Raw genomic sequence first — 12,950 nt, forward strand, 5'->3', positions numbered from 1 at the left:
CACTTGTGGTTAGGGCTCTCTGTGTGATAACCTTGGCTGTTCCAGCACAATGTCCACCTCGCTTTTCTATCGTCATGGGGACAGCAGCGCTGATGCATCTTTGCAGTGTGCTCTGTGGATGGAAGTCTGGCTGCATGGAGAGTTCTGTGGCTGAAGTGCCAGGCCTTCGCTGGGTTGGAACGCTTATATAAAGCTGAGTCGAGTGTATACTGTACCATTAAATTCCCCATGCACCATCAACACACACAGTACACGTACACACATGAACAAATACACACACACACACACACACACACGTATGCGCATGAAAGTGCACATATATACTCACACATGCACGCACACACTCATAGCCAAATATGTACACATGGAAATGCGCTCACACATAAGAACACTAATGCATATGAAAATACACTCACATACACCCACAGATACACACACACACACGGGTATACAAACACAGATACACAGACACACGCACGTACAAACATATACACACACACAGGCACGTGCACACAGATACACAGACACACACACACACACAAACACGCACATGCACTCGTACACACTCAGAATGCAGGAAGCTTGGTGAATGTGCCAAAGTTAGGTCATTTCCTCCCATTGCTTGTATTCAGGAAATAAAAAAGCAGTGTAACACTTACATGGTGAAAATAAGCATTTGAAATTAACATTACGGGATTTATTTCAAACACTTTTTCAGCCAAGATGACTATGAAAAATTTGCTACTCAGTGAAGAACAAAGCTACTACAATTTCAACCAGCAAAACATTGAATTATATTAGAATCTGGACCCTTTCCACAAAATATCACCTTGTTTGGCTTCAGACCAGACAACAATGGTGGCGCAGGAGCTGTGTTCAGTCAAGCATGAAAGACCCAAACAATGAAGCAGGAAAATACCAAAACAAACGTGTCTGAATGGGTCCAAACATTGTGAAAGAATTAAATCCTTATTTTCACATTTGCACAGCCACAGAATCCTGCACAGTCTTCACAGAGAAAGGAGTGTTCCCAGCACCCCTAGTGGAGAACATTATATTACATCTCACTTGTCCACGCTCACCACGCTGCGCCTGCCCTGTCCAAACTGGCTGGGAGTGGAATGAAGTGGACATGTGACATGATGTGAGGGAGTATCCCTCCCTAAATCCACAATATGCAGCCTAGAATGCATAATGAATGGGAAGCTATCCAGGGGACAAAGGAGCAACCAAGTAGGAGCACTCTATGCTACTTAAAATGTACAAAGAGATGTACACCTATATCACAATCACTTATTTGTCTGAAAAGTACACTTGGAACTCAGACAAAAGGTGGAAGTCACCAGAGAGGAGTATCTTCATCGTTGTTCGCATAGACATGAAGAGTTACTAGTTTAATATGCCAGTGAACTCTTTGGAGTAAACGGAAGAGACTACACACCAAAGAGCTGGCTCTCTTTTCACATATATCCCGTATTGCAATCTCTATCAAACAAATACGCAATTTACTATCAGCTTGTGGGCAAACAGTGGGCGTATTTAATCACTGTGTGCAAACACCAATAAAACACAACGTTCAAGCTTCGACAACATCAGCTCCTTTGGGTTCCCCCGTTTGCCCCGTGGACAGGGATCTCTAGATGGAGATATGCCAGGGCAAGCTCGTTTTCCTGCGACCTCAGGCCAAAGGGCAAAGGTTAACAGAGAGGTAAAGTCTGCCTGCCGCTGACCTCCACTTCCTGTGCTGCACTTAGCTCACGTCTCAGGGTGGGGGAACCGCTGCAGGCCTTTCTTTTTGCAAACCATTTAACATTGCACAGCAACCCAAACGGTTTCTAAGTCCTTAAACGTCAGCCTTCGCCATATGCTTTTAAAATGCCATATTTGGAGAGCCTGAAAAGAGATACGCTCTCCCCTCGCTGTAAATTCAGTGTTAGCCAATAATTAGGACCTCTCAATGCAATGGCATTATGCAGAAATTATAGCAACACCCATCCATCATTGTCAATAGGCCATTAGCCATTCTTTCCCTCCATCCTTAACTGAATAGCACTTTTTATCATGTAACTAATGAAGCCTGGACTATCAGGAAACTAAAAAAAAAATTAATTGACTCATCACTCAGATCCATGTTAGGACAACACAAGTCCTACACAACTCCATAAATTAGCAGCCTCAGAACACCAGAGAGAATCCCATTAGTACTGTGAAGCTTTTGACCTCTCTGACATGGTCCTCTGTGTTAAGCTTTTGTCTTGTCACAACAAGCAGTTTTAAGCTTGCAGGAGTGCTCTCACTACTGCCTGGGATGGAAACGACTCCTTTTGCTAACTTTTGTGGATTTGCTTTTAAACACAGAAGCTACGGGAGATAAAATCAGCTCCTCAAACTCGTTAGTCCTAACAAGCAAACTACTCTTCCACTGAGGAGCCTCCCAACCGCCACTCACGCACTTTCATTAGAGCGACGCAGCACATCCAGTCTACGGTCCAGACGGAGACCTGGGGAAACACCCGCTTTCATACACATTAACCTGCTTTCACACACATTCACTCACTTTCACACACATTCACTAGCATTCACACGCTTTCTCACACATTCATTCACATTCAGGCACGTTCGCCCACTTCCACACAAATGACCAAACATCAACAAACATTAACAAACATACGATCGCACACATCCGCATATACTTGGCACGTTCAAGTAGAACTGCACATTTACAAGCACTCATTGTCAAGAAGCCAAAACTTATGTTTACATACACACACACACACACACAAACAAACAAACACACATTTGGACTGATACGCAGACCACACATCCTAGGCACTCTCACCCACAGAAAGCCAGCCCATTCAGTCACCCTCTCTCACCCTAAACCGGCAGAGCAGTGTAAAGCACTGGGCGGCTGTTTCGTTGCTTGTCACATTGACCTGGAGACCTCCAGGTGCAATCACTGCAAATCATCTTATCTGCTGTTGTCATCAGAGAGGCCCCAAACAGGCCCACATCGCTCCATTTATCCAGATACCGCAGGCACACACAACCGCACAGACGGCATCAGATAAGGCCACAGAACCACCGCGGCGCTCAACACAATGAACAGACACACTAAAAACTGTGGCAATTAAATCAATCTCCTAAACAACTGAAGCAATTGTAAGTTCTCTGGGAGGGGCAACAGCTCCAAAAATATACACGGGCAAACATATATGTAGGCAAAGACACAAAGACAACATTCAAAGAAACATAGCATGTAGACGCTAACCTGAATGTACTCCAGTCCTTGTAATTGAAACATTCACACAAAATGTCCTCAAGACTTTATGAAAGCAATTGTATCTTCATGGGAATCTCTGTTCCCAAGTGTTTACCATTTAGAAAGTTTTGATTCCTCTCTGGAAATCCAGCACAGGGTTGACACATAACCTCAGAGACCGTCGGCAAGATTTGGATCACTTCTGGGAGCTATAGTACGACCAGATGGTCCAATTTTGAGGTATGGTAACATTTCCTGACCTGCAATGGCTTTCCTCTCTAGTGCACCATCTCTACCACGGTAAATTAGATCAGATCTGTCAAATAATGCACTAAACTATGAACACAGTTTTCATCTAGATACTCCCTACCTGGCCTTGCACAGTGAAGGGTAATATCTTTTTCCAAGCATTTCATACCACAATTCCATCTCTCAATTGTCCATCTGATTCATGTGGCAATATCTCACGGTAAAGAGGAGACTTCTGGGAGGTAGCCTGCCCTTTAAAACGTGAGGAAGACGATAACTGAGCAATCGCATTATCACATCGCACACAAAAGGCAGCTTTTCACCATCCGTGAGGTTGATAACCGAAGCCAGGAAGGACAGTCGTTTCAGCCATGATATCAGGTGACGAAAAGGACGTCTGAAAACAACAGCCAACTTCAAATGCAGCCAGGTTAAGAATTAAGGTTTTTACAGGTCACTTTCAAGATGGGCTTTCTGGGCCTTGGAAATTGATGGTCGATTGTTGAAAATGACAGCCACTTTAGCCCCGTTCATGAGATACCTGACAAGGCGGACAAAAGGAAATTCTTCCTCTGCGTTTACCACAATATGGTCCTTTTATAGTGAAGCCCTTTGAGCAAAAAGGGAAAGAAAAAAGTCAGTTTTCATTAATTAAAGATAGCTCAGAGCCAGGTGGATGGGCTTTTACCTTTGTTGAAAGATCCACTGGTTATTATAAAAAAGAAATGACCTGCTTTGAACTTGTGGCAGGTCTTTAATGTTATCATATGACTTCAATGTTCAACTCAGTTTCACAGCAAGCAATGATAGGCCCTGGTATACAATTTTAGATGCACCATCATTGTTTGTCTTTTATCATTTGAGATTCTCACTAGATGTTAATTATCGAACTGGATACTCATAGGATCATTCCTTTGAGCAAGGCAGACACCATGTCTGTGGAACTTCTGAAAGTCTCTCCCTGTAGTTTTGCTTTAAAGGCAAGCCATTTTAATATTGCTTTTTTAATTGTCTGACACTAAATGAAAGAGACTGCAAATTTACAGCCTTTTCCACTGTCAAGACTGAAGAAAGCCACAGTCAATTTGGCTCAAAGGAAGGCCATAATTTCAAGGACGAACCTGATCTCAGTAGAGTTAAACCAGAACAAAGTGAAGAGCTTAAATGTTGATAAAGTCAGCCTAACCACTCAACATCAATGAATTAAAAAGTAAGAAATACAAAGATTAAAAAGTTGGTTCTCAGGAAATTAGCCTGGTTGTTGAAGTCCAGGAGCATGAAGAAGGGCGAATTCCTGGCTGTGAATGTACATGCTGCAGCAGAATATAGAGATATTGTTTGTCATCATCATGGCTCCAGCACTGACCCTTTGTTTTCCAAGCCTACAGCTTATGGCACCAATTCATTCCCAGCTCTTCCCACAGAATCCTGGAGCGCGTAGCTTTTAAGTGTTGAAACGGAGCCAGTCTCCCATTGAGAAAGCAGTGGGGATAGGAACTCTTTCACACCAAGCCTATGAGTCACGCTCTTGGTTTCTCGATGATGATGGCTCAAGTGTGGCTGGCTACAACACACGATGGCAGCTTTGTTTTTTTTGTCCAGTGAGGTACAGAGGAACAATTCAAAAATGACACCCCCCCCTACCTCCACCCCCCTGTAGAAATCTCTCCAACTGCTCCTTCCCAGACATACAGCAAAGTGCACTAGCTGAGCTAAGCAGCAGGTCCTACTGTACTCGCCGGGGATCTGCTCAGACAATAGGTCTACTGGAAGATGGGGTCAAAGGGGCACGCTCACTTCCTCACCCAACAGAACCAGGGGGAGAGCTCGCACAAAGAGCCTCCTCTCTTTCCCAGGAGAACCTTCCCAGTCTCGCGCCCGGCCTAGGCACAGATACCATCCAGGCAGACCCGCAGCTCCACGGTGCCAAACCTGCCACGCGCACAAGTCCTACCCAGAGCGCACCTCTCCAACCCCTATTGCCCCAGGGTGAGCAGTCACGGTCACCGGCTCCCGGCCACAAACAGCGGTGCCGGGCTTGCAGGTGGGCGGCCTGGGCGGGCGGGACAATGTCTCCTTTCTCCTGCAGCTGGGGAATCTGATACTGCGGGCAGAACACAAAAAGCCTCCTGACCTCCCATGGCTGTTTACCTCCTGAATTAGGGCCCAATTTAGCCATCAACATGAGGCTAATAAAGGAAACATACCCACAACCCCCCTGAGGAAGACCACAGTGTATGTGTGTGTGTGTGTGTGTGTGTGTGTGTCTGTGTGTGCAAGGGGGTAGGAGGGTCTGTATTGGAGCACCTGGAGAGACTTTTAAGGCCCAGGTTCCATTCCCATGGAAGGGAAGTTTGCACAGGGTATGGGATGCAGGCAATAGCACTCTCAAGCTCAGATAACACCCTGACTATGAATCCCACCAAAGGTCTTTCATTGTGTGCTGCAGATACTGTATGTCACCATACACCTCAAACAAAGGGGTAGCTCACAGATGGAATGTTAGAGGTCCCTGCAACAAACTAATTTCCCTGGCACAACTATGGGCAGCTGCTAGGAGGGGCTTTAATCCAAACAAAATATGAGACCTTCATTGCCCGGAGGATGACTGAGAAAAAAAAGCCTTCAGCCAGTGCAGGCAGTGACAACAATAAAAGTCTGAGGACTATATTTAACAGCTCTGGGAATTGTGGTGCGAGGTGGACAGGAACACTTTCAATGCACAGCGAAGGTCAACTGGGTTTAGCTTCCTCCGTAGACTCCCCTGCCTACAGGTTGCTTATTTCCCACCCCCCATCCCCCGAAAGCAGCAAGATAAGCATTGTTTCCCAAAACAATGGGCCACTTCCAAAGACATTTCAGTCTGCCAGACACAAGCTTTCATGTTGTTTATGGGCATTTGGTTGTAAACGTAGAAAAATAAGCGTAGCGGGGAATAAGTAAAAAAAAAAAAAAAAAAAAACTGGAACACAATGAGATGATGTCATAAGGAGGGCGGAGTCTGGGGCGAGGAGGGGGTGGTCCGGGCGCGTATACAGACATTCTCACGTGCTCTAAACGCCTCATACATTTTCATATTCCTGAGGCCCCCGTAATGGCTGTTAATCAGCTCCACTCAGCACACCCAGAGGGAGCTAAGAGTCTCTAATAAAGCACACCGACATCTAATAGACCGTAATAGCCGCACAGCCTCTGTGGGTAGGGAGCGCTCTGAAACCGGAGAGTGAGTCAGGCTGACTGCCGCGGCCCCATCTCCCCCTGCCTTTCATAACCGGCCCTGACACCTTATTGAACTAATGTATTTGATAGCTTCTCAAACTCTCTCATCCTCACAACTTCGCAGCCACTCTTACGTAACCACACTGCTCTCTGCCCTATATTGGAGTTGCGACTGCACACAGGAATGTGAGGGGGAGGATAATAAAAAAACAAAAACAAAGCCCCCCAATATTTTCTGTTGTCTGGTGGTTAGGCGGGGGGGAGGGGGGTGGGGTTCGCAGCCGGACCTCCCCCCCCCTTAGACCCTAGCCAGAAAGGCATGCGTCGAAAAAAACGGCCGTTATCTGACGTACTCCGAACCTCACGCTGGCCCCCAACTACAGGGGGTCTCCAGTGGGACCAGGTCTGCCCGGCCGGCCCACGTTGGGGACTCGAGCCTTCCCCCTTCCCGTGGACAGGTAGTGGCGCTAGGACCCGCGGGCTCAGACTAAACTACCCTTGCTCTAACACGGCATCAAAGCTGTCTGCTCGCATGCCATCCCTGCGCCCCCATAAACCACACATGAGTAGAACCCGAGCCCCTGCAGGATCCCGTCCCTGCTCCACCAACGGAGCGTGGAGTCAACAAGCAGTCCCCCGTCCTTCAGGGATAACAAACTGCTCCCAAAGATAAGACCATCAGACGCACATGTGCACACATGAATATGCCAAAGCGCTCACTTTCCTAAACCTGACAAGAGCAGAAAGCAAATTCCTCCATGATAGAAAGTAGCATTAAATCAGCTGACAATGTACTCTCATAGTTCAAAGTAAACAGGTCTGCTGAAAACTCTGGCAGGACTCTATAAAGGCGATTAGATCTCACCTATAGATTAGTGGAAGGTTTTCCTAATTAATGAAACAAGGCTTTATCCAGACTTCTTGAGGAAAAAAATTCCAGTATGACACAGGACCATTATAACAACATGCAATCCAGTGTGCATTTGACAGTCTGCCCACCAGACAACCTGGATCAGATGTGACTGTTGCAAAGTTTTGCTAAACTTCCAGATAAGTTTGAAAAAAATCAAATATAATATAGAGACGTGCTATACAACCAAACAGGAAATGAGGAAATGTGCACATTACCAGGTAACAGACGCACTGAAGAGTAAAGAGAGCCATTGCATCACCCACCCCCCCTTAACATTTTTACCAGTGCATCAGAGCACACTTTATTGCAGCCAACACAATGGGACTTTAAAACGATCGGGCTGGTTTGAAAAGGGGCAACTTTGAGGGCACTAGGGCAGGAATCCTGGCAGATATATAATGGCTGATAAGAGTGCAATTTAAAAAAAGCCAACTAAGTCTAACTGTTTAGCCAAAGGTCTCATTACAGTTTCATGACCTCAGGTTTCAGTGAATATGTCTTGTATTAGTCTGCATGTGTGGGCTCTAAAGTGTTACTTAATGTAGTATCCTTTTATTATGAAACTTAACACTGAAAAAGAAAAATGATGCTACTTTCTATATTGATTGTATGCTAGAAAGGGCTATAAAGAGTGAATCAGACAGGTTCTTGCTCCACACAGGTGGGGACATTGTCGCTGCAGGCAACATTCTCCACAGGAGCTCTCTCTCCATGCTAAATTGACAGTGTATTTGGTCATACTGCCTCAGTAAGGTGAAGCATAGAGAGACCTTACATTTTTGTTTCAGTTTATATTATGATTTACCCCAGGTATGCTTCTTAGGTGCTGGCAAACAAAATGTAACAAATGTCAAGTGTTTACCTGTTAATGATGCACAATGCTTAGAACTGAGTATGCATTTCAGTCACTTAAAACATTTGTAAAATAAATAGCATTACTAATACAACTTTGTGACTTTGGCTGGGGGATTGTACGGATAAAAACTTTACAGGCGTAATAGTATGGCTGTACAAACCTTCAGAGACCCTGGATCGGTCAGCGCGAGCGCTTGCCTCTTCAGTTCTGCGACTTTCATCTGACATTGTTTGCACAAGTTCCCCTTGAGGTCCCTTCTCTCGAAATGACCCGACTCTGATATGGTCACAGACCCGGCGCCCTCCGGGGGTGGCCGGCTGCCGCACAGGGCTTCCTCCGCTGAATGTAGCCTCTTCCTGGGATTGAGTTCGAGCGAGAAGGGAGATTCTCTGCCGGGACATCCTTCCACCTTTGCCATGGTAGACAGAAAATACAAGTTAGAGCAGAAAATAAATCAACTGCCAACGTGAAACTGTGGACGTGCAGCGTTCAATGTATGAAATGATTAGGACTGACAGACAGGTAGCCTATGCTGTGGTTGCTGAATAAAATACCTTGTCGGGGCTAACTAACTGCTGAAATGAATGTACATGAGCGAAATATTCCTGAGTGGACTTTACCTTAACCCGAGGATCGACGCTTCAGAGCATGGTGGTATACAAAATACCGTCACAGGTGGAACTATAACCCTATACTGATCAGTTGACTGATCAGTTCTTGCTTATTTTCGCCCTTTATTTTCAGTACTTACGGTAAACCTCCGGTGGTCAGGGTCCCGTCCGCGAGTTGCATCCCCCAAATTCAGGTTCGTCCTCTCGGGTCTGAACATCCCGTCAAATCCGTTTCTCACAAGTTAACAATTTCTGACAATATTGGTAGTTTCTTTTGCGTGCTTAGTTTAGGCTACTTATTAGCCTACCGTTTCCAAGCACGCAGTGACTGAGTAGCTACAAAATGTGTTATTGCTTGTATTATAATTCTCCAACGACGGTACTTGCACTGTTTCATTCCCATGTCGTCGTTAATATCTAGAAGAGTAAAGTTTTAGCCGCGACTTCGTGGAGCGGTCTAATCAAGTCCCAGAAATGGGTGGAGCTCGCACTCAGTGCGTATACGCGACTGCTTTATGGAGAGCGGCATTGCACGGGTAGCTGCACTTACCCGTTAGCAGGAAATCTTACAACAGCGAGGGTAACATTGTCATCAGTGTGCTTGGGAATTTCGGTTGGAACATGTATACCTCCTAATATTACGGATCGATGTAGCCTAATGCTGATATTAAGATCTGGTGTTTGAAACGGATATTTAGTGCACATTAAAGGAAATTATAAATATTCGGGTGCGTGTTTAAAATGAATGTCTAGTGCTACTGGGTATAACCATGCGCTATCAAGCTTCTCAATTTGGATGTCACTTTGTGTGTTTTGACGGAAACGATATTCCGTTTGTAATAGCCAATGAAACCGAATTATATTAAAGTGTATATGGTAGCTTACGTATATTCATTTGAACTGTAAAATTGTAAATACTTCCCTGTTTCCACGTAGGGTATTAGACTGCTGTACGACTGAAATACCGCATATGTTACAGGGCAACACCTGTTAACAGCGGAAGACACCTTTCAGCCTGACCCTAGGTGTCTGTAAAAAAAAAAAAGGGCGTATCTCGATTGAATGAATGAGGCATGCCTTCGTTGCTCAATGAGAATTGGCTGACAATGGTCGGTGCTTAGGATACATGATTATGCTAGCAATTAGGAAATGGTTAGGTTTCAGTACAAAGGTATGATAGTTTAAATGCGCTTGAAATGGTTTGCGTTCATACGCGTGGCTGCATTAAGCGCGTGACTACCTATATTCCGCACATTGGACAAGACAAGCTAAATATTAGTTCTACATTTTTTGTCTGGATTCGATTACTGAGTCATCTAACTACTCAACCATCCATTAAACAGTCAATCATTCGATCCTACACTTGAACTAACCAAGTGTATTTGTAAACGTCAACAAATGGCCATGTAACGTGGAATATAATCAGCGCTTTATAGCCTACAGCGTTTGATTTTGCAAAGAAACTGAGAGTAAGGAGACGATTTGATACATCAATTGGGGAAATAAACTTGTATTTTCGATCACTTTTCAGCTATATAGCCTAGCCTACAGCTTCAGTTTGTGACCGACCTCGCTGTCTAAACGATTATGATTACAGTTACCACATGATCTCATTTAACAGTGAAATAAGCGGTCTAGTTAGACTGTACACTCTTCGGCTGAAGCAATGATTATTAACCGCAGCCCCCGGTTATCATTACTTTGGCGCCACCATCTGGTACTTTGGTAGAATACAGAAAAAAAACCTGAGATGAAAAATGTAGGCTGTTTAAATATTTAATTTTTAAACTTCTAAATATTTCATGCAGATGATGTAAGAAACGACAGCCACACGCTTTTGTTCCACAATGTAATTCTACTTGTCATTTTTCTTCCCTCATATAACCCAGTTCCAATCCTTTGTATGTGTAGGCGAGCCGACAAAAGACTGCGTGTCTGTGCAACTGGTATCATATATTTGGGGAGTTTACCACTATTTAACGTGATACAACCGAACAGCCCATCATACAAAGATATATCATTGCTGGTACATACATGAAAAACACATATTTTATCTTCTCTGTTGTGAAAAATAATTAGGACCACGTTTAAATAAATTTAATTAACAGAAACATTAATGTACTCATAATACATTTGTAATGCGGGGTTCACATTGATGGCTTTAATCGCGCACCGAGGTTGCCTACTTAGTTGTGATATCTTAACCATAAGTATTACATTCCATATACATTTAACGTCTGCAGGATTTGTGTGACGAATATTTAGAGATCCCTTAATATTTGCGCATTGATCTTGTAGAAATCCCCGGGTGTGAAATGTGATTTCCTACTTACATTTCTATTTTTCCAGACAAGTATTATCGCTTAGACTCTCACAGACTGTGCGTCTGTCTGATTATTCTAGGCTACTGTAGCGTGGAGGGTATACCACATGCTTAACTCGCAACATAGACTATCGTCAGTGTAGCTAAAATCACGCTGCACAGAACCGCCCCGTCCTCAGTGGCTTCCTATCAATGTCACTACATTTGGTTTTAACTTTGCGGTCATATGTAGCTACATTAGACATAAGTAGTCTAAGATGCTTAGTTGCGTTTTGTTTAATTTACGAAGCTTCAGGATGATCTCAAAAATCGTAAAGTGGAAAGTAGGGCGCAGTCGTTTAGAGTTGTTCTGTATAGCCCGTTTGCGTTATTATTTCGGACTCTAGGCTATATACTTTTCCAGTGGCGTTCTTCTTGGATGAAAAAATGACCTCAATGAACACCTGTACACGGTTATTGTCTTCACACCGAAATCAACCAACTTTAGCCGCGAATATGTGTTGGGTTTACTTTTTCTTTTCTTTTTTAAATATATAAATATAGCGTACGTTACTTAACATATTGCATGGGACGAGTGGTGTACCTAGAACTTTATAACTATTTTAGACGATGGAAAGACAAATATAATGTCTGTCTTTCTTTTAAGTGGAAAGGCAGACTAAAGGCAACACATCTACGTTGTTAGATTGAGTCCGCTGTTCTTGGTCCTGAATGTTCCAGTCCCAGCTGACACTGAAGCAACAGCAAGCAAACCGATGCATTTAACTGTACACATGTCATTTATGCTATAGTTCTACTTCGATATTAAACACTAAAGTATTGAAGAACTGAGTTATAGAAAAAATGCCAACTTACTGGGTTGTGTTGTTTCGGACTGACATGCATAAAAGTTACCCAACCGAGTTTCTCTTTCGCCGAGAGCTAATGTGTCGCACACTTACCTTTGCTTTTCTTCTCAGAAGGTGACTTGTAAATCCGAAAATTATATCGGAGTCCACGAAGAACGTGCCCAGGTCTATCAGGCTGGGGTTCGGCTTGCCATCCCCAGAGGACCCTGAAGACTTTTGTAAAGCCATGGAGGAAAATGTAACAGATCCTGTGCCCTGGGTTATTAAATGGGCATTTACATATTCCTTCTCACTGTCATTTTATGGAATGTATCGTGTGTCCACCAAACGTAGCATGGGGTCCAGATCCAAAAGGTCTTTCTTTTATTTTTCCAAAAGATATATAAAATAGCCTACTAAGAACGTGCCTACTGTCGTTCAGTACCACTCCCGTCAATGACCAAGGCAGCCTATGTAATTGAAAGAAGCTTTCCTGTGCCCAGTAGTCCACCCAGGCATTAAACCCACACAATCCATCAGTAAATCCCACGGATCTCTATTACATCACTTTTATTATCCGTCTTCCGACTTCTGATCGTACTTCGTCCACCGCCGCTGCAGGTCTCGAATGAAATTGTATGAGCCCACCGCTGACCACCTTTTTCTCCCCCTTTCTCCCTCCCTTTCCTG

The 12,950-nt window shown here is 44.1% G+C and overlaps 1 protein-coding gene across 2 annotated transcripts in view; it reads right to left on the reverse strand.

Annotated features, from left to right (window-relative positions):
- The window catches only part of LOC135249940 (kinesin-like protein KIF26A), a 103,776-nt gene extending 93,661 nt beyond the window's left edge, over positions 1-10,115 (reverse strand). The window contains exons 1-2 of one of the 2 annotated variants that reach the window (XM_064325668.1): positions 9,251-10,115; positions 8,660-8,908 (exon numbers count right to left, since the gene is read on the reverse strand). In XM_064325668.1, coding sequence (XP_064181738.1) covers positions 8,660-8,908; positions 9,251-9,328 — 327 coding nt within the window. In that variant the 5' untranslated portion in view covers positions 9,329-10,115. The remainder of the gene's footprint in view (positions 1-8,659; positions 8,909-9,250) is intronic. The other variant, XM_064325660.1, reaches the window with a different exon arrangement.
- Between the last annotated feature and the right edge of the window lie 2,835 nt (positions 10,116-12,950).

The sequence above is a fragment of the Anguilla rostrata genome, chromosome 1, assembly GCF_018555375.3.
Source record: "Anguilla rostrata isolate EN2019 chromosome 1, ASM1855537v3, whole genome shotgun sequence".
Taxonomy (NCBI): Eukaryota; Metazoa; Chordata; class Actinopteri; order Anguilliformes; family Anguillidae; genus Anguilla; species Anguilla rostrata.